At 48.3% G+C, this 20,427-nt stretch overlaps 3 protein-coding genes across 8 annotated transcripts in view; 1 reads left to right on the top strand and 2 right to left on the bottom strand.

Annotated features, from left to right (window-relative positions):
* Positions 1 to 894, top strand: part of PC (pyruvate carboxylase) — a 116,228-nt gene extending 115,334 nt beyond the window's left edge. For all 4 annotated transcript variants that reach the window (XM_053561100.1, XM_053561101.1, XM_053561098.1 and 1 more), the window contains 2 exons: positions 58 to 198; positions 275 to 894. In XM_053561100.1, coding sequence (XP_053417075.1) covers positions 58 to 198; positions 275 to 523 — 390 coding nt within the window. In that variant the 3' untranslated portion in view covers positions 524 to 894. The remainder of the gene's footprint in view (positions 1 to 57; positions 199 to 274) is intronic.
* Positions 895 to 2,456: 1,562 nt separating this feature from the next.
* On the bottom strand, positions 2,457 to 5,784 carry RCE1 (Ras converting CAAX endopeptidase 1). 3 transcript variants are annotated; one of them, XM_053561111.1, is made up of 8 exons: positions 5,521 to 5,784; positions 5,299 to 5,401; positions 5,125 to 5,208; positions 4,794 to 4,872; positions 3,965 to 4,132; positions 3,766 to 3,837; positions 3,435 to 3,497; positions 2,457 to 3,128 (listed from the first exon to the last, which is right to left on the bottom strand). In XM_053561111.1, the coding sequence occupies exons 1-8, from the start codon at positions 5,703 to 5,705 to the stop codon at positions 2,893 to 2,895; spliced, it is 990 nt and encodes a 329-aa protein (XP_053417086.1). In that variant the 5' UTR covers positions 5,706 to 5,784; the 3' UTR covers positions 2,457 to 2,892. The 3 variants fall into 3 exon arrangements, with proteins under 3 accessions (XP_053417086.1, XP_053417087.1, XP_053417088.1); XM_053561112.1 differs by lacking the exon at positions 3,435 to 3,497; XM_053561113.1 differs by lacking the exon at positions 5,299 to 5,401 and having other exon boundaries at positions 5,521 to 5,632.
* Positions 5,785 to 5,898: 114 nt separating this feature from the next.
* Positions 5,899 to 20,427, bottom strand: part of C14H11orf80 (chromosome 14 C11orf80 homolog) — a 76,133-nt gene continuing 61,604 nt past the window's right edge. Inside the window, exons 13-14 of the mRNA XM_053561122.1 lie at positions 11,339 to 11,414; positions 5,899 to 6,234 (exon numbers count right to left, since the gene is read on the bottom strand). Coding sequence (XP_053417097.1) covers positions 5,912 to 6,234; positions 11,339 to 11,414 — 399 coding nt within the window. The 3' untranslated portion in view covers positions 5,899 to 5,911. The remainder of the gene's footprint in view (positions 6,235 to 11,338; positions 11,415 to 20,427) is intronic.

Raw genomic sequence — 20,427 nt, 5'->3', positions numbered from 1 at the left:
GAGGCCTATTCTCTCCACATCTGACCCCAGCTCTGTGCCTCCACACCCTTCCTCCAGGTGGAGCTGGAGCGGGGCAAAACACTTCACATCAAGGCCCTGGCTGTGAGCGACCTAAACCGGGCTGGCCAGAGGCAGGTCTTCTTTGAGCTCAATGGGCAGCTGCGGTCCATCCTGGTCAAGGACACCCAGGCCATGAAGGTGCGCCTCCTCCAGGGTCAGCCAGGTATTAGGGCTGGGCTGGTCTGTGTCTCATGCCTGCTCTGCCTGTCTGCAGGAGATGCACTTCCACCCCAAAGCCCTGAAGGACGTGAAGGGCCAGATTGGGGCACCCATGCCTGGGAAGGTGATAGACATCAAGGTGGCGGCAGGAGCCAAGGTGACCAAGGGCCAGCCCCTATGTGTGCTCAGTGCCATGAAGATGGAGACTGTGGTGACCTCACCCATGGAGGGAACTGTCCGCAAGGTCCATGTGACCAAAGACATGACACTGGAAGGTGATGACCTCATCCTGGAGATTGAGTGATCTTGCCCCAGACTGGCAGCCTGGCCACCCTCACCCCAAGCCTTCAACAGAAGCTGTGCTGCCAGGGCAGGCCCAGGACAGCCAGTGCCTGAGGGCAGGAGGGCCTGACTCTGGAGGCCATCCTCAGCTGGATGGAGAGAAACTGCCTACAGTGGCCCATTCCCTTCAGCCATCTGTCCATTCCCTACAGGTGGACAGTTGCTGTCATATTCATCTCTTGCCAAATAATAGTCCTCTCCTCCTCCTTGGAGACAATAGCAGGTGGCCCTGAGGTCTGGGGGAGTTGTAGGGGTTCTGCCTTCTGGAGGGGGAGTAGAGCTCTAAGTCCCCAGTCTGGGAACACTTGCTTAATAAAACTGGCTTTCCCCTTCCTTCCAGGCAGGTTCCTGTGCCACTCCCTCCCCAGTGCTGCCCCAAGGGCAGCAACCAGGGCAGGGCTGCCTCTCAGACCCCACATGGGTGGGGGGTGGGTTATAGCTTCCACTTCAGAGGGTAGCAAAGGTGCCCATTGGGGCCCATTGAGTGCACACACAGGACTGCCCATTCCTGGGCTTGCTCGGAGGTCAGAATAAGCCTTTATCCACCTTCCCCTGAAATCAGGTCACATGAATTTGTCCAGGACTCCATAGTTATGAAAGGGCAAAAAGGGCTAAAGCCTAGGCTGTTAAGACTTGCTTCCCAGCCACACTGTTTAGCTTTCTAAAACTCAGGGCCCTGGGTGACAGAGACCTGTCAAAAATAAAGACCAAGGGCCAACTTCCCACCTCTAGTTAGCTGAGGACTAAATGCAAACAGTATCCCCTCTGGTCAGTGGGTAAAGCCCTCAGGAAAGGTGACGTGGCAATGGCAGAGGCCTGGCCATGAGAGTGCTAGGGGGTCAGGAGCACTGGATCCAGAGTCCCAGGTTGTGACCCTGCCCCTCCCCATAACCAGTCCTCAAGCGAATCCAGAACCTCAGCTCCCTCTCCAGCAGGGGACAGTGCCTACACCACTGCCCTCCTCCCCACAGGCAGGGTGAAGTGTGAGGTGATCAGAGGAAAAGGCAGAGGCACCAGCAACCCCTGAGCAGTGGCTGGGGAGGAATGACTGTGCAGAGTGGGGAGTAGAGCCCAGATCCCCATACCCACTGAGCCTGCTCATGCTGTGCTCTCCGGGCACAGTGCCTGATGTCAGGGGTGGCAAGTCACAGTGGGCCGACCTTGTCCTCTCTGGACCGTAAGATCTCAAATGTATCCCAGTAACATAGGTCTGTGCTCACCCCTCTGCCCCCAACAGCTGCTGTGGGCTGGGGAAGAGGAAAGGTCTCCAGGTAGGCAGGCATGCGATGCTGCCCTTCAGATCCACGTGAAAGCGCCTTAGTGACAGCCAACCTAGGGGCAACCCTGGGAGTGACTGACCGTCAACCACCAGCCTCAGGAAAGGGGACTTGGAACAACCTCCTCCTTGAGTCTGGAATGGGACCTAAAAAGATAAAACTTTCAAGAATCAATCTCTTTTTTTAAAGCCCAGAGTTGTGGAATGAGAACTGTTCTAAAAATGAAACAAGGCCGGGCAAGTGGCTCATGCCTTAATGAATGCTAGCACTCTGGGAGGCTGAGGCGGGTGGATCACTTGCGCTCATGGGTTCGAACAAACCTGAGCAAGAGTGAAACCCCATCTCTAAAAATGAACCTAGAGGTCCCAATGCGAGGTCCTATCTTCTACTCTGCAGAGGACACAAGCTGGAGGTTCCTCCCATGGGGTTCACAACTGGTGAGCCCACCCCAGCTAGGACTTGGGTCTGCTCAGGAGGAGGAAGTTACAAGCCCATGGCAGGCAGAGGTCCATGTTCAAGGCAGCTGAGACAGGTGGTAGGCACAATCTTAAGAGCTTCCTGGAGTCTTCCCACAAGACCCCAAATAGACTTATGCCCCAAGAGCCAAGGCCGTGTTAGCCAAGTTAAATCTCTTTAATATCCCAATACAAAGTCCTGATGCAAAAAGACAATGAGAAAACCCTGGAAAGTTGTGGGGGAGGGGCTTTATAAATAACCCCCACCCCACCCCCAAGCAGCTCTTCAGAGGCAGAGGTGGGCAGAGGAGCTAAGAGAAGCAGCAGTCCAAAGTAAGGAAGGGCATGTGTCCCTCCTGGGACCTGGCCCTTGTCCCCTCACTCAAAGCTGCTCCTCAACCCCCTTTGGAGAGGGGCTGCACCCTTTGATATCTGCTCCTTTCTCTGGTCCCTGGGATTCAACTAGCTCTGGCTTCAATCCCCTACAAAAATTCCTGAGATCTCGGGGACCCCAGCCAGCAACTCCCCTTCAGTACCCCTTAATGGGGAGGGGTTGGGGGGCCCATGAGAGTTCATAGGAGTGTACACAAGAGCATAGGTCAGGAGCACAGAGGAGCCTTTGAGTGTCCTGCCCGCTCCAAAAGTACACAAAGGGGAAGACTGCCGTAGAGCTTGGGGTCCGTGAGGGGCTGGAGCAGAAGCAGGAAGAGCCCCACACCCAGGGCATAGCCTGCCAGCAGGGGCCACCTCTGCGGGTGCTCCAGGGCCGCACATACAGCGGGGAAGCCCATGTAATTGCAGAAGGAGTGGCAGAGAACCGGCCCGATCAGGTGTCCTGGGGAGGGAGACAGCAGCTCACAGAACAGCACTACCTCGTCCTCTGACCCTTGCAGGGCTAGTGACCCTTGTTCCCTGAAACAGGAGATCAGCACCCACCCTGCCACACCCATCCATCCACCCACACACCATGATCTCTACTGCTTCCCACCTCTAAGACCTCACCAGGTTGAGGGCCCTCGCTCAGCCTATCTCTAGGACTATAGTAGTTCTCACTCTTAGCATAAACACAGTACTCCCATTCTCCCATCCATTCCTGTGGGCCCCTGAGCCCCTAGGGACCCATGAGAAACTGAGGACCAACCTGTGCGGATGAAGAGGAAAGCAGTGTAGGCACCGAAGACGGCTGTGTAGGAGAACTGGAACACTGGAGACGGGAGGCCACGAGTGACCACACCTGTCCACCCTTCCTGCCCCAGCACTGCATACCCGTCAGCCAGAGACCATCCCCTTCCCCTGGGGCAGTGGCTGCCTGCTCCACCACCTATAGCTGTCCTCTGCACCCCAATTCCCAGGGTCAGTGGCCCCTCTGATACCACAGCCCTCTCTTCCCAAGTCTTTCTCCAGAGCGTCTGTCAGAGACATCTACACACACACCAGAACCCAGACTGCCCCAAAAGTTCTCCAAGACTCACCTGCAGATAAGAAGATGCTCCCTACACTGCTCTGGCGAAAACGCAGCTGCTCAATTATGTGGTGAAAATGGGCTGGGAGGAAAGTGAGGACCATGTCACATGCCTCTCAACCTTCCCTCTACACCTGCTCTTGCCCCAAGCCCCATTCTCAGTTCTTATGTTGAGAACACCTTAGCAGGACCAAGTTGGCCAGACTCACCAACTCCAAAGAAGAGTGGGCAGGTGAACACAGCAGGGCCCAGGCCTGTGCACGGTGCTAACATGGGCAACATGCAGGCCCGGAATACTAGCTCTTCTGTCAGGGGCGCGATCACTTGGTTCCGCAGCCAACGCATGTCTGTGAGGCAGCGGGCCCAGGAGCGAGGTGCTAGAAAGGGAATTCAGGACAAACAATGAGTGACTAGCTAAGGAAAATGAAACCCCAGAGGCCCTAAAGACCCTTCTCCCACAATTTTACCCTGGTCAAATTCTGCCATCAATATTCTTGAGTAGGGGGTTTAGTGGGGGGGGGGGCACAAGGGACAGTTCACCAGACCCAACATAAATACTTTTTTTTTAAGAGACGGGTCTCTCTCCTGGCCTCAAGTGATCCTCCTGCCTCAGCCTCCTGAGTTGCTGGAATTACTGATGTGAGCCACTGCACCTGGCCACAAAACAATGTCTTAAAATAAATGAAGCGATGGGATTAGTAGCTGAGAAAGGGTAACCTGGTAGTAAACATATGTCAAAATTTAACTGAGACCAGTTGTGGTTTAGGGAAGCAAATGACAATGCTTTCTGGTCCACATCAAGTAATTCTGGGGGTCCCCAGGGGCCACCTTGGACATCAGGCACCAACTCTTAGAAGCCACTTGGCTCTATGTTCCCATTTTACTAATGAAGAAACATACCCAGAGATGACAGTTTTTACTTTAGACAGTTTTAGACTTTGTCTAAAGTGTACTTTGCACCATGAACCCAATGATTCCCTTTCAACCCATTGTCCAGACTACCTGTGCCTACTTTACCCCTCAGCTTTAAGGACTCACCCAAGACTACTTTCAGTCCATCTGCTAGGTCACAGGGACAATCCATAGAGAGCTGCATCAATGGGCCCAGGAAAAGGATCTGGAGGCAAAAGAACAGGAGATCAAAGAAAAGACTTTCATTATAATCCACTGCACCTGCCCAGCCTTGCAAGACTTCAGCTTCTTGTTCTCAGTGAGGACTTCTAACCTAAGGATACCCGAGGGCCCCTGGCCCATCTCGCAATTCCAACCTGTCCCATCAGCTGAAAACCAGACACATCAAGATAAAAGGTCACAGATGGCCATGATGCTAACAACAAAGACCAGAGGAGTTCAAAACGGGAGCACTCACCATAGTCAGCAGCAGAGGCAGCAGTGCTGCTGGGAAAATGCCCTCCAGCCTGAAGCCCATCAGGGTGAGCAAGGATGTGCCTGGCTGAGCCACAGGAAAGGAGGCATCAGTCTCACTCCCTACCCCAAATCCCCCGCGCTCTCTCCCGTTACCCTCTGCCTGCCTCCTTCGCACCTGGATGCCTGTGAGTTCCCGCCAGAGCAACACGCAGAGAGGCGAGAGACTGGACACCACAAGTACACTGGTAAAGCGCCGCTTGATGACGGCGGGGTGGTCCCTACGGAGGGGGGGGCGCGCAACCGCCTGTCAATGCGGCCCTGCCCCTGGCTCGCCCGAGCTCCGCCCCAGCCCCGCCTCACGGGCCGCAGGATCCGGCCGCGCGCACAGCCCCCGCACCTGGGTAGCTCGCTCTTCCAGACGTAGAGGCTGCCCACATAGGAGCAGGCGAGGCTGAGGCAGGAGAATACAGATACCCAGCAGCACAGCCCGGAGCCCGGGCCACCCAGCGCCGCCGACTCGGGCTGCCGCTCCGGCCGCGACACCGACAGCAGGCGCAGCCCGTCCCCGCCCAGCGCCGCCATCACGCCCGGACCCGCGGCGCGCACCAGTGACGCACCTTGCGTTAGGGAAGGTGACGTCAGGCGGCGCGCGGCCCCGCCCCCAGCACGCCCCGCTCCATGGCACGACAGGAGACGCAGCGGCTCGGACCTAACAGCTTTATTGAATCGGGGGCCATGGCAGCCGCCCACGGCCTCTGAGTCGGAGGGTGCTCGGGACGGGGTTCGGCTCAGGGTCCGGGGCTAGGACTCAGCCACTCGGACAGGTTGGAGACCTCCTGCAGCCACAGAGCGTCCTGCGGGTGCAGAGCGGTCACGGGGTGAGGACTACGGGCCGCGCCCCCCGCGCCGGTCACCTCTAGGCGGCTCCCGGGGCTCGCCCTGCTTGGCGCCGGGGCCTTGCCGTGGGCCTCTTCTCCGCTAGGGATGAGGGAGGCCGCGGGGGGCTCTGGGCGGCGCGGGGCCCTGGCGGAATGGGGAGCGCGCGTCGTCTCAACGACCCAGCGGAGGCGGCCGCTCTGGAGCCTCTTGTTTTCCTCCGGCCGGCAGATCTCTAGGAGAAAACATGCACCCTCCATCTTACTGCCACCGCTGCATTCTAGAAAGACCCTGGGGGCAAGGGAGGAACCTGGGAGAAGTGCCCCAGGAGGCTCCTCCCTCCGCATCCCTAGCTGCACGTCCAGTCTGGATCAAAGCCCTGCAGCTCTAGGGCATTCCGGAGTAGGCAGTGGCTGCGGAATGGCTTCAGGCCTCCCTGACCCGGTCAGCTGGGCCTGGAAAGAGGCATCGGGGTTCGTCCGGAGCCCTCCCTTGGGGGCTCAAGCTCTCTATACAGATTCTTCCCGGAGTCTGCTCCTCCCTCCTGCCCTAGCCGGCCTCACCCTCCCACCCCCGTTGCTCACGCTGCTTTGGGCAGTGCCCACAGGCAGCCTTCCTACTCTACAGTGACTCACGGTGCAAATCAAAGCGTAGCTCCTTCTTGAGCACGTCCTGGGAATGCAGGTCGGGGAGCTTTTCCTTGGGAAAAGTGCCGGGAGGGAGGCAGATGTGTGTACAAACCCCAGGGTTAGAACAGAGAAGGAAGCTCTTAAACTCTGGAGGTAGAGATTTCCCTGAGTGGATACTAAACTCGGTTTTGAATAATGAAGGACAAAGGAGAGTCCATGCTGAAAGTTAACGCAAATAAACTTTATGCAAAGCCATAAGGCATAAAACAACATTCTACATAAAATGCTAGATGGAGGATCCTAGGAGATGAATCCAAAAGGGTTGGTAGAGTCAGAGAAGGCTGAGAAGCTAAAGAGTTTTATCTGTAGGAAGTGGGAACCCAGTGTGAAGTTTTAAGCACTGGAGAAAAATAGTGTTAATTTTGTATTTTAGAAAGATCATTGTGTCAGAGGTGTGGCTTCCATCAAACTGGAGGCAGGAAGACCTCAAGAGCTCCGGAGAAGTGAAGGCAATGGGGATGGAGGCGTCACCAGGAGTTGAAGTCTCCATCACACCAAATTAACAGGCCTTGGTGACTGACTGGATGTGAAACATGAGAATGAGAGGCCGCCTCAAAGAATCCAAGATTTCAGATGTGAACAACCAGATAAGACAGTGGCACTATTAATCATGGCCAGACTAAAGTAAGAGGCACCCATCTGGGTGTGTGTGTGCAGAAGGAGGGTATCAGGAGAGAGGAAACTGAGGTACCAACAGGGACCTCCACAGAGAGCTGCCGAGGGAGCAGATCAGTTTCCATCTGGCACTCAGGAGAGGCCTGGGCTGGTCATACCAATTTGGGAATCTGCAGCTGAGAAGCAGTGGTCCACAGGTAGGGAGGGAGGGCCAGAGGAGCAACTAGGTGAGTCCTGGTCTTTAGCAAATTCTGCAAGTAGTTCAGACAAAATGAAGATAAACACACAATTTGGTATTTAAGAGTCCTTCCCTAATGAGAGTTTCAGAGGCCACAGGGAAAGCAGGGTTAGGGAGAGAATGAGAAGAAGAAAGGGAGACAGACAGGGTGTGTGCAGGTTGAGCTGGTTTTATTTTGTTGTTTTTTAATGGGTTTCACTCTTGTAACCCAGGCTGGAGTGCAATGGCACCATCACAGTTCACTGCATTCTCCAACTTCTGGGGTCATATAGTCCTTATGCCTCAGGCTCCTGCCTCAGCCTCCCTAGTGTCTGGGACAGCAGGCATGCACCACTACTCCTGGCTCTGCAGTTTGCTTTTTGAGAAACCCTGGCTGAGATAGGATGGAGGGGATTGAGGGTAAGTGGAGGAAGTTCAAGGTCATAGGAGATTTTCTTTTGAAGAAATGGAAAACGACCTGCTGAGGGAAAAGAACTCAGAGGAAAGCTGAAGGTACAGAAGTGATAACTGATACAAGCAGGTCCTGAGAAAACAGAGAGGGTAATGCTACCCTTAGCCCAGAGGGGATGGGTCCCCATGCTAAAATGTGTCTGCAGTAAGAGGAGCACAAGTTGGGTGAGTTTACTGAGAAGTCGAAGTGTGAATTGGGAGGCTAGGTCAGGAGCAGAGTCTGGGTAGATTTTTTTTTTTTTTTGAGACAGTCTCACTTTGTCACCCTGGGTAGTGCCATGGCATCAGAGCTCACAGCCTCAAACTCCTGGGCTCAAGTGATTCTCCCGCCTCAGCCTCCTTAGTAGCAGGGACTACAGGTGCCTGCCACAACACCCGGCTATTTTTTTGTTGCAATTATCGTTGTTTAGCTGGCCCTGGGCTGGGCTCAAACTGCCAACCCTGGTATATGTAGCCAGTGGCCAGTGCCCTACCCACTGAGCCATGGGCACCGCCAGCAACCTCAGATTCTTGGGCTCAAGTGATTTCTCTTGCCTCAGCTTACAAAGTAGCTGGGACTACAGGTGCCTGCCACACCATTTTTAGAGACCTGGGTAGATTTTTTTTTTTTTTGAGACAGAGTCTTACTATGTTGCCCTCAGTAGAGTGCCATACTGTCACAGCTCACAGCAACCTCAAACTCTTTGGACCTAAGTGATTCTCTTGCCTCGGCCTCCTGAGTAGCTGGGATCATAGGTGCCCACCACAATGCCCGGCTATTTTTTGGTTGCAGCTGTTGTTGTTTGGCAGGCCAGGGTTGGATTTGAACCCACCAGCTTTGGTGTATGTGGCTAATGTCCTAGCCGCTGAGCTATAGGCACCAAGCCCAACCTGGGTAGATGTTTAAAAGAACCAAGTAGGGGGTGGGTACCATGGCTCACGCTTGTGATCCTAGCACTCTGGAAGGCCAAGGTGGGTGGATTGCTTGAGCTCATGAGTTTGAGACCAGCCTGAGTGAGAGTGAGACCCTATCTGTAAAAAATAGCCAGGCATTGTGGCGGGTGCCTGTAGTCCCAGCTACTTGGGAGGCTGAGGCAAGAGAATCGCTTCAGCCTAAGAGTTTGAGGTTGCTGTGAACTATGGCACCATGGCACTCTACCAGGGGCAAGAAAGTGAGACTCTGTTTCAAAAAATAAAAAAAAAGAGCCAAGTAGCCAGTGGGATGACAGGGCCAGAAAGACAAGGGAAAGGACTGGCAGACCATAGGCTCCTCAGAGATGGACTACAGGTGGGTGGGGGCATCACATACAGTCTTTTTTTTTTTTTTTTTTTTTTGAGACAAAGTCTCAAGCTGTTGCCCTGGGTAGAGTGCTGTGGCATCATAGCTCACAGTAACCTCCAACTTGGGCTCAAGCGATTCTCTTGCCTCAGTCTTGCTTTTGCTCAGGCTGGTTTTGAACTTGGGAGCTCAAGCAATCCACCTGCTTCAGCCTCTCAGTGTGCTAGGATTACTGGCATGAGCCACTGCACCCAGCCCGACACACAGTCTTTTAGTGATTTTCTTCAGTAGAGCTGCCCACATGGGATACAGGCTAGATGCCAATGAGAAGGGCAGGTGTGTAGGGCAGGACAGCTCACTGTTCCTCAGTTCCCCCTAGATTTAAGGTTCCTGCTACAGGAACCTTAATCTAGCAGAGAAAGCGTGGGCTGCTGAAGCAGCAAGCTGAACCTCAGCTCCTCCTGCCACATGCTGTGTGTGACCTCTGAGCCTGGGCTCTCTCACTTGTGGGGGTCAGTGCTGCCCACCCATAAGGCCATTACAATCACTAAATGAGATAAGGTCTGTGGAAGAGCCCAGCATCTCCACAGGTCCACAGAAGGTGCTGAATTAAACGTTAATTTCCTTCCTTCTCAGGGAAGGTACTTACTCTTTTGTCTCTCCTCACTGCATAAATAACTAGTTATATGTGGTATGGTATACTTCCAATTTTTTAAATTTCCAAATTAAATTTTAAAAAGTAGTTTCTTTGCTTTATACAAGACTTCACTGCAGGATTCTTTTTAGTACCAACAGTTCTACAACATTTGAAATATGGTTTAATGACAGAACATTCCAGGAGTACCCCTTAGGCCCAGGCACAGACAGTGTGCAACGTGCAGTAGTGAGCCTGGACAGAGGGGTGAACTAACAAGGAACAGGTGCCTCAGTCACAAGCCCCAACTTCCCTGAAGCCCAGACACTATTTTGAACAAAGGACTCAGAATCTGTAGGAAGAGATCCCTGCTAATTTGGTCTCTTCCAAAGACAGACTGGAACTGTGCTGCCTGGGTTTGAATTCTGGCTCCATTATCTACTGGCTGTGGCCTTAGGTAAGTTTGTTGACAATCCTGAGCCTCCATTTCCTCATCTGTCAAGTGAGAATAGTAATAGTACCTGTACCTGAAAGGGCTGTTTTGAGAACTGAGAGCATTAATACATTTTTAAAGCTCAGAATAGGGTCTGGCATTCATGAGTGACTGACCACGAGAGCGGCTGTCACCTGCTGCTGTCAGCACTGAGAGCTGTTGATATGTTGCAGGGGCACGTGTAGAGAAATTATCATCACGTCGCACTCGCTGATGCTTCCCCATAACACATGAAGGGGGAGGTGGTGCTGTGCCTGGGAGCAATCTCCAGAGCCCCAAACAGGCGTAACCAAAATGGGGAGCTGTGGTCTCAGCATTAATGGAGAGAAGATAATGTAGGAACCTCCTGGATTCATGGCCCAGAATCTGCCTATTACTGCCCCCAGGCACCCGCCTATCCAGTGTAGCTAGCCATCTGTAACTGCACAAACTGGATTAGAAACTTCTAGTCATATCATACCATGTTTGGGAAAGGAATACCCACTGCTGCCCCCGAAGACCCATAGTAGCAGCAAGAGCCAGCCAAACTGCAGAAGAATTTTGCCATGGTAAGAAGTGTAGTAGAGTCCGTCGAAAGCTTGATGTCATGTTTTTTTACTTTCCTAGCTTTAGTAGGGCTCACCTGAAAACCTAAAACCTCTGCCAGGCACAGTGGCTCATGTCTATAATCTAGCATTCTGGGAGGCCAAGGCAGGTGGATTGCTTGAGCTCAGGAGTTGGAGACCAATCTGAGCAAGAGCGAGACTCTATTTCTACCAAAAATAGAAAAACTCAGCCAGGTGTTGTGGTGGACTCCTGTAGTCCCAGCTACTTGGGAAGCTGAGGCAGGAGGATCACTTGAGCCTAAGAGAGTTTGAAGTTGCTGTGAGCTATGATGATGCCACTGTACTCTACCCAGGGCAAAAGAGTGAGACTGTCTTAAAAAAGAAAAGAAAAAAGAAAGAAAAGAGCTAAAACCTCACCAGCATGGGGTGCCAGGTTGCTTTCCTCATATGCATCCTCAGTGCTCTGGGCTGAATCCTTTTTCTCTGGGGTCTGCTAAAAAAATGAGAAGTCTTTAGTTAGTTTTGCAGATGCATGAATGAGCTTCTAGCCAATCTGGAGTGTGCCTGGTGGCTTCACTGACCACTCGGGGTTGTCCTCCCTCACCAGGAACTCCCTCTTAACTTTGTCCTGGCTCATGCATCCCTTCTGAGCCTCGAACTGCCAGGCTTCCCTCTGTGGAGCCTCCTGCAGCTCACTCTGTAGTCATCTGTATCCTTTCAGAGCCCTGCCATACTAGTTGGTCAATTTAAACAGAAATGGTTAATAAGACTAGAACCCCATCCTTCCAGCCCCTTGTTTGTCTTTTCAATAAAACATATATGCAAAAACAGATATCCCCTTCATTAAAATTAAAAACTTGTGCTGCAAAGGATACTGACAAAAGCGAAAAATCAACCTATGAGAATGGGAGAAAATATTTGCAAATTATATCTGTGAAGATAATTTTATCCAGCATAAAGAACTTTTACAACTTAACAATAACAAGCCAATTAAAAAATGAACAAAGTATTTGAATAGGCATTTCTCTAAAGAAGATACACAAATGGCCAGTAAGCACACAACAAGATCAATTTTCATTAGGGAAATGTATATCAGAGCACTTTTTTTTTTTTTTTTTTTTTGAGACAGTCTCAAGCTGTGGCCCTAGGTACCCTGTTTCCCTGAAATAAGACTGTCTTATTTTAAGGTGTGCTCCCAAAGATGCGCTAGGTCTTATTTTCAGGGGACGTCTTACCTTTCCTGTAAGTAGGTCTTATTTTCGGGGAAACAGGGTAGAATGCCATGGCATCATAACTCACAATAACCTCCAGCTGGGTCTCAAGTGATCCTCTTGCCTCAATTTTTCTATATTTCAGTAGAGATGGGGTCTCACTTTTGCTCAGGCCGGTCTTGAACTTGTGAGCTCAAGCAATCCACCTGGCCTCCCAGAGTGCTAGAATCATAGGCATGAGCCACCTTGCCCTGCCAGAGCCACTTTTGAAATAGTACTTCATACCCACTAGGATGACAATAAAAATAGCAACAACTGTTGATGGGGATGTGGAAAAATTGGAACCATCATACAGTGCTGGTGGGAAGGTAAAATGGTGTAGCTACTGGAAATGTACTCAAAAAGTTAAAAACATGGTGTTACCATTATGACTTAGCAATTTCACTCTTAGATACATACCCAAGAGAATTACAAATGTATTATATCCACACAAAAATTCACAGCACCGGCCAGGCGAGATGGCTCATGCCTGTAATCCTAGCACTCTGGGAGGCTGAGGGGGGTGGATTGCCTGAGCTCACAGGTTCAAGACCAGCCTGAGCCACAGCAAGACCCCACCTCTAAAAATAGCCGGCTGTTGTGCTATCTAACACCATAGCACTCTACTGAGGGCAACAAAGTGAGACTCTGTCTCAAAATTAAAAAAAAATTCACAGGGTGGTACCTGTGGCTAAATGGGTAGGGTGCCGGCCCCATATACTGAGGGTGTTGGGTTCAAACCCGGCCCTGGCCAAACTGCAAACAAATAAATAGCTGGATGTTGTGGTAGGTGCCTGTAGTCCCAGCTACTTGGAAGGCTGAGGCAAGAGAATCACCTAAGCCAAGGAGTTGGAGGTTGCTGTGAGCTGTGACACCATGCACTCTACTGAGGGCGATAAAGTGAGACTCTGTCTCTACAAAAAAAAAAAAAAAATTTCACAGCACCATTGTTTTTAACAGCCAAAAAGCAGAAAAAAACTCAAGTGATCGCTTGAGGCTGTTCCAATGAATGGATTAATAAAATGAGTATCCGCCATACAATGAATGAAGTACTGTTATGTGCTACAACACAGATGAATCTTGGAATCATGCTAAGCAAAAGGACCAACAGGAAGGCCACATCTTGTATGGTTCCATTTATATGGAACATCCAGAACAAGCAAATCCATAGGGATGGAAAGTAGGTCAGTGGTGACCAGGGGCTGGAGCTAACTGCTGACAGGCACTGCTTATGGTGTTTTGGGACTTGGTGGTGATGGCTGTACAACACAAGGAATATACTTAAAACCACTGAAGTGGAGACTTTAAAGTGGTAAATTTGGTGGCATGTGAATTCTAGCTTAAACAATTGATACTCCATCACCTTTATCAAAACACACTTTAATTTCTGAGGTAGTTATATTCCAATGAACATAAAAGGGGCAAAGGCGGCCCTAAAGTTGTGAAGAAGGAACAGTATTTGGAAATTTTCCAAACCTTTTTTCCTGTACTCAGGGAGGCTGAGGTGGGTTGCCCAAGCTTACGGGTTCAAGACCAGCCTGAGCCAGAGTGAGAACCTTTCTCTAAAAATAGCTAGGCATTGTGGCAGGCACCTGTAGTCCCAGCTACTTGGGAGGCTAAGACAAGAGAATCACTTAAGCCCAAGAGTTTGAGGTTGCTGTGAGCTATGACGCCACAGCACTCTGTCTCAAAACAAAAACCTTTTTTTCTTTTTTTGAGAGAAAACAATTGCTTATATACTTTCTCTTGGAAAATCTCATGTAATAGATAAACCTTTCTCATATCTTGATATTAGTCTTACCAGAGAACTCCCCACAGTGAGATATGGGAGCCCTGAATATCATTCACCATCTGCTCCTGCAGGTGAGACAGCCCTAACTTCGGGATACACCTCCTTGGATTTACCACTCTATGGACATTTAATCCTGGCTTACTCCCTGGGAAACAATGCCTTTCCTTAGAAAACTACCTCCTTGTTACTGTTCCTGCTCATTCTGGGTTTAAGTTCTCAGTCCCTACGCACATCTGTGACACTTAAGCCCTGGAGTACTATCTTACCCACTCCTTCCTGTCCCACTGTCTCTGTTCCAACACCAAGACTTACAATCTCTGCTTCTAGCTGGGCATGGTGGGTTGTCACGTGTATAATGCCAGCTACCCAGGAGGCTGAGGCAGGAGGATCACTTGAGGCTGTGGTGCACTATGACTGCACTTGCAAATAGCCACTGCACTCTAGCCTGGGCAACACAGCAAGACCTCATCTCTTAAATTAACAATAAACAGGCCAGGCCCAGGGCTCATGCCTATGATCCCAGCACTTTGGGAGACTGAGGTAGGAGGATCACTTGAGGCCAGGGGTTTGAGACCAGCCTGAGCAACACACTGAGACTCAATCTCTACCATAATTAGCCAAGCATGGTGGTATACATCCATAGTCCCAGCTATTAGAGGCTAATTTGAGAGGACTGTCTAAGTCCAGGAGCTTAAGGATGCAGCTGTGAGCTGGATCATTCCACTGCATTCCTGCATGGGCAACAGAGTACACAGACCCTGCCTCTTAAAAAAAGAAAATCTACTACACAACCATCCCTGAATAAATTCTATAAAACTCTAAATACACATTCTTTCATTCTTCCATTTCTCAAACTATATAATGGCCATAGATGGTTTTATTCTCTTTATCCAAGAGGTCAGTGATTATCTTTCCTATTTAGAAATGCAAACTGAGGGAATATTCCAGAGCTAAAAGAATTTGACCTGTCATCCTTGATCTTGTAGTTTTAGCTGGAGCCACTGGGTGCCACTCTTGTGCCTCTAACAAGTTATTTATCACTAAACGGCCATTACCAGAGGGAAACATGATCTTGGGTGGAAAGAGCACGGGTTCTACTACCCTGGACCACTCATTTCCCTGGGTTTGGGACCCAGTCCTATACAACTATAATAACAAAGTCCTATATGATAGCAATGTTAGTGGGCTTCAGAGCAAGGAGATCTTGGAACAAATCCTAGCCTTGCACTTACTGGCTATGTGGCTCTGGGAAAATTATGAAAGTTCTGTACCCAATTTCCTCAACTGTAAAATGAGAAAATTGAAACCCAACTCATAATATCATTGTGGAGACTGAAGTGGAAATCTTGGCACAGATTAGGTATTTATTAAATGCTCCTTCCTTCCAAGACCTATGACTACAGACTGGTAAGACCATAAGTTCAGTAGCCATCTGCCAGGTTAATTGGGCTATGAATGGCCCTAAGGCTGTGAGCCGTTGCTATAGCAAGAGTAGGGTAAAAGAGGTCAGATCATTTCTTTATGAGAAATGATTTGGTATCAGAGAGCCTTAGGCAAAAGGACTTCATAGGCTGAAACAATCCTAGATGCTGAGGAGTCTCTCTGTCCGTGCATCCCAGTTCCTGTGATAATGGCACATGCCTTACCCTGAACCTATCCCTAGAAAGCTGAACACATGGGTAGCTGTAGTGAACTGAATTTAGCCCCCCACCCCAAATATGTACAGGTCCTAAGCCCCATAACCTACGAATGTGAGCTTATTTGGGAAGAGAGTATCTGTAGGTATAATTAAGGATCTCAAGATGAGATCATCCTGGAATTAGGGTAGGCCCTAAATCCAATGACAGGTGTCCTTATAAAAGAAAGGTAGAGGGAGATTTGACAAGAAAGGGGGGAAAGGCTATGTGAAGATAGAGCCTCCAGGGGAAGCATGGCCCTGCTAATGCTATGATTTGGACTTCTGCCTCCAGAACTGCGAAAGAATACGTTTTGGTTGTTTTTAAGCCATCAAGTTTATAGTAATTTCTTACAGAATTCCTAGGAAACTATAGAATAGGTTTTAGCTTTATTTGTTCAAGGTATAGGCAGCAGCTCTCCAATTTGGAGGGAAAGTGGCCAGAGCATTTGTGGTGAACTAGCTGAAGGAACTGCAGACGCATCCCTAGAAGGTGTTTCCTGGAAGGAATGTACAGCTTGAAAACAGGTGTGGTGAATGGGTATTTATATGGGCTTACTGCTGCTCTCTGCCTCTCCAGCTACACCAAAGAGGAGGACAGGCAAAGCCATGAGACGCCTGGATTCCTGGGGTCTGGGGGCCTTCCCCTCCAATCAGGCAAACAGCAGGTGGAAGGGGAGGGCAGCAGAGGAAGTGCCTGAGGCCCTGCTAGTCATTCTCTCAGAAACAGTGTGTAAAAACTTTACTAAGGTACAACTGACATGCAGTAAACTGCATCTATATTACATAATGCACAATTGTCAAATTTTGCACACATACCATCACCACAGTCAAGTTAATGAACATAACCAACACCTCAAAAGTTTCCTGCTGCCTTTATAATCATTCCTTCTTACTCTCCCCTCCCATCCTCAAGTAACCACTGACCTATAACTATGGATTAGCTAGCATTTTATAGAATTTTATATAAATGCAACCAAACAGGCTGTACTCCTGTATTTATTTCTGGATTTTCTCTTTCAGGTCAGTACTCAGAGAGTCGCCCCCGCACCATATGTACCTGTGGTCCAATCCTTTTATTGCTGAGCAGTGTTCCAGTATATGGATATACTACAATTTGTGGTAGTTTACCTGTTGACACTGGGTTGTTTCCAGTTTGGGGCTATAACAAATAAAGGTGCCATGCACATTAGTGTACAAGTCTTTGTGTGGACGTATACTTTCTTTTCTCTTCGGTAAATAAATACCCAGGAGTGTAAAAGCTAGGTCATATGATAGGTGTGTATTTAACTTTTTAACACTCAGGTGCAGTGGCTCACGCCTATAATCCTGGCACTCTGGGAGGCTGAGACGGGTGGATGCTTGAGCTCAGGAGCTGGAGACCAGCCTGAGCAAGAGCAAGACACTGTCTCTACTAAAAAATAAAAAATAAAACAAAATAAACCAAAGAAACCTTAGCCAGATGTGATGATTGCATGCCTGTAGTCTCAGCTACTGGGGAGGCTGATGTAAGAAGATCTCTTGAGCCCAAGAGTTTGAGGCTGCAGTAAGCTATGACACCACGACACTCTACACAGGGTGACAGAGCAAGACTCTGTCAAGAAAACAAAACCACTTGGTATGGTTAGTTTTTTATTCCAACTAGATGTGGAACAGTATCTCTTTGAGTTTTTTATTTAAATTTTCGTAACAATTAATGATGTTGAGCATCTTTCCTGTATGTTTACTTGCTGTTTTTGTATTTTCTTTTCTTCTTCTTCTTTTTTTTTTTTTTGAGACAGAGTCTCACTATGTTGTCCTCCATAGAGTGCTGTAGCATCACAGCTCACAGCAATCTCAAACTCTTGGGCTTAAGTGATTTTCTTGCCTCAGCCTCCAAATAGCTAGGACTACAGGCTTCTGCCAAAATGCCTGGCTATTTTTTTGTTGTTGCAGTTGTCATTGTTGTTTGAACCCGCCGGCCTCAGTGCATGTGGCTGGTGCGGTAACCACTCTGCTACAGGTTCCAAGCCTGTTTTTGTATTTTCTTTTGTGAAGTATATGTTCGAATCCTTGGCCTATTTAAAAAATTGGGTTGTTTTCTTATTAATGAGTTTTGAGAGTCTTTTCTATATTCTGAATACTGCGGTGAGGTTTGTTTTTTTTTCTTAGAGATAGAATCTCACTTTGTCACCCTCCGTTGAGTGTCGTGGGTTCACAGCTCACAGCAACCTCCAACTCTTGGGCTTAGGCGATTCTCTTGCCTCAGCCTCCTGAGTAGCTGGGACTACAGGCACCCGCCACAACGCCCAGCTATATTTTTGTTGCAGTTTGGCCAGGCCTGGGTTCAAACCTGCCACCCTGGGTATATGGGGCCGGCATCCTACCCACTGAGACACAGGCACTGCCCTGTGGTGAGGTTTTTAACTAAAACTTCAATTTATTTAATAGATATAGAGCTATCAGGTACATAGAAGTATTTCTTTTTGAGTGAACTTTTGTAATCCTTATCTTTTTATCAATTGTATTAATGTTCTCAGTGAACCACCTCTTAGTTTCATTGATTTTCTCCATTGTTTTTCTGTTTACAGGTTTCCACTCTGATCTTTATTTTTTCATTTCTTCTGTTTAATTGTGTTTAATTTGCTCTTCTCATTCCAGTTTAAGTTGGAAGGTGATGTTTTTGATTTGAGACCTTTTTCTTTCCCATCATAGGCATTTTCTCCTCTCAGTACTATATTAGCTACATCCCACAAATTTTAATAATTTGCATTTCCATTAAAGTTAAAATCTGTCTAATTTCCGTTTTGATTTTTGTCTTTTAATAAATGGGTTATTAAAAGTGTGTCATTTAGTTTCCAAATATTTTGGAATTTTCTATAGTATCTGTTATTGATTTTACTTTAATAATTCTGTTATGACTAAAAAAGTACATTGTATGACTTGGATCCTTTTAAATTTATTGAGATACTTAATGGCTTATAATATGGTCTATCTTGCTAAAAGTTCCTTGTGTACTTTGAAAAAATGTATTACATACTCTTCTGTGGTTGTACAGACTGTCTTTATAAACGCCAGTTAGGTCAAATTCCTTGGTAGCATTGTTTAAGACTTATATAAACTTACTGATTTTCTGTCTACTTGTCCTATCAATTGTTGTTGGGTTTTGGGGTTTTTTGTTTTTTTTTTTTTTTGAGATAGAGTCTCAAGCTGTTGCCCTAGGTAGAGTGCCGTGGCATCATAGCTCACAGCAACCTCCAATTCTTGGGCTCAAACAATCCTCTTGCCTTAGTTTTTTCTATTTTTAGTAGAGACAAGGTCTTGCTTTTGCTCAGGTTGGTCTCAAACTCATGAGCTCAAGCAATCCACCCACCTTGGCCCCCCACAGTGCTAGGACTACAGGCGTGAGCACCCACCGTTTTTGTTTGTTTGTTTTCTTTTTTTCTGAGACAGAGTCTTACTCTATGCCCTGGGCAGAATGCCGTGGAGTAATGGTAGCTTACAGCAACCTTAAACTCCTGGGTTTCAGTGACCCTCTTGCCTCAGTCTCCCAAGTAGCGGAGACTACTGGTGTCTACCACAATGCCCAGCTAGTTTATCTATTTTTAATAGAAATGGGGTCTTGCTCCTGCTCAGGCTGGGTTTTTTGGGGGGTTTGTTTGTTTGAGGGCAAGTTTTCTTCTATTGCCCAGGCTTAAGTACAGTGGCATAATCATAGCTCGCTGTAGCTTCAAACTCAAGCAATCTTCCTGCCTCAGCATCCCAAGTAGCTGGAGGTGGGCTGATGTGTGCCACCACCCCCAGTTAATTTTTCTTTTCTTATTTATTTTTATTTTTTTATTTTTTGCAGTTTTTGGCCAGGGCTGGGTTTGAACCGCCACCTCCAGCACATGGGGCTGGCGCCTTACTCCTTTGAGCCACAGACATTGCCCTCTTTTCTTATTTTTATAGAGATATGTTCTCACTGTGTTGCTCAGGCTGGTCTTAAACTCCTGGCCTCCACTGATCCTCCTGTCTTGGCCTCCCCAAGTGCTGGGATTATAAGCATGAACCATCATACCTGGCCTCATCTTTGTTTTTAAAGATATTTTTATAAATATCTGTGTTTCATTTAGGATAGTGTGCATTGCTGTAATTTTTCCTAAGTGTTCAGTATGCCATTATTACTAATCAGTGTAAGTTGCACTTTAGACATAGTTTTCAGCTCTAAAAGTTTGTTTTGGGCTTAGTGCCCATAGTATAGTGGTTAAGGCACCAGCCACATGCACCAAGGCTGGCAGGTTCAAACCTGGCCCAGGCCAGCTAAACAACGACAACTACAACAAAAAAATAGCCAGGCGTTGTAGAGGGCCTGTAGTTCCAGCTACTTGGGAGGCTGAGGCAAAAGAATCGCTTAAGCACAAGAGTTTGAGGTTGCTGTGAGCTGTGATGCCACAGCACTGTACTGAGGGTGACATAGTGAGACTCTGTCTCCAAAAAAAAAGTTTGTTTTGGTGGTTTTTTTTTAAAGAAATAGTCTCACTACAGTTGCCCATGCTGTTTTTAGAACTCCTGGGTTCAAGTGATTCTCCCACTTCAGCCTCCTAAGCAGCTAGGACTACAGGTATGTACTATGGTACCCAGCTATGCCGGGTCTTTTTATATACTTTCCACATTTCTATTTATTATGTTCAATCTTTCCTTTTGCTTCCTAATACATAAAATACAGTTATAATAACTTTTTATGGGGGCAATCAATGTATTAGCTTCACTTAAAAGAAAACTCTTATATTAATAAAATGATAGTCAAGTGCAATCTGGATTTTACGGA

Source organism: Nycticebus coucang, chromosome 14 (genome assembly GCF_027406575.1).
Source record: "Nycticebus coucang isolate mNycCou1 chromosome 14, mNycCou1.pri, whole genome shotgun sequence".
Lineage (NCBI taxonomy): Eukaryota > Metazoa > Chordata > Mammalia > Primates > Lorisidae > Nycticebus > Nycticebus coucang.
This window is presented reverse-complemented; position numbering and strand designations above follow the sequence as displayed.

Bases quoted from the DNA above. Each gene is read 5' to 3' on its own strand.
- RCE1 (XM_053561111.1), bottom strand. From the start codon at position 5,705: ATGGCGGCGCTGGGCGGGGACGGGCTGCGCCTGCTGTCGGTGTCGCGG. The intron at 5,209-5,298 runs GTGCGAAGGAGG...CCTGTGGCTCAG, and splicing joins GGGAACTCACAGGCATCCAG to CCAGGCACATCCTTGCTCAC. The intron at 3,498-3,765 runs GTGAGTCTTGGA...TCCCGTCTCCAG, and splicing joins GAGCATCTTCTTATCTGCAG to TGTTCCAGTTCTCCTACACA.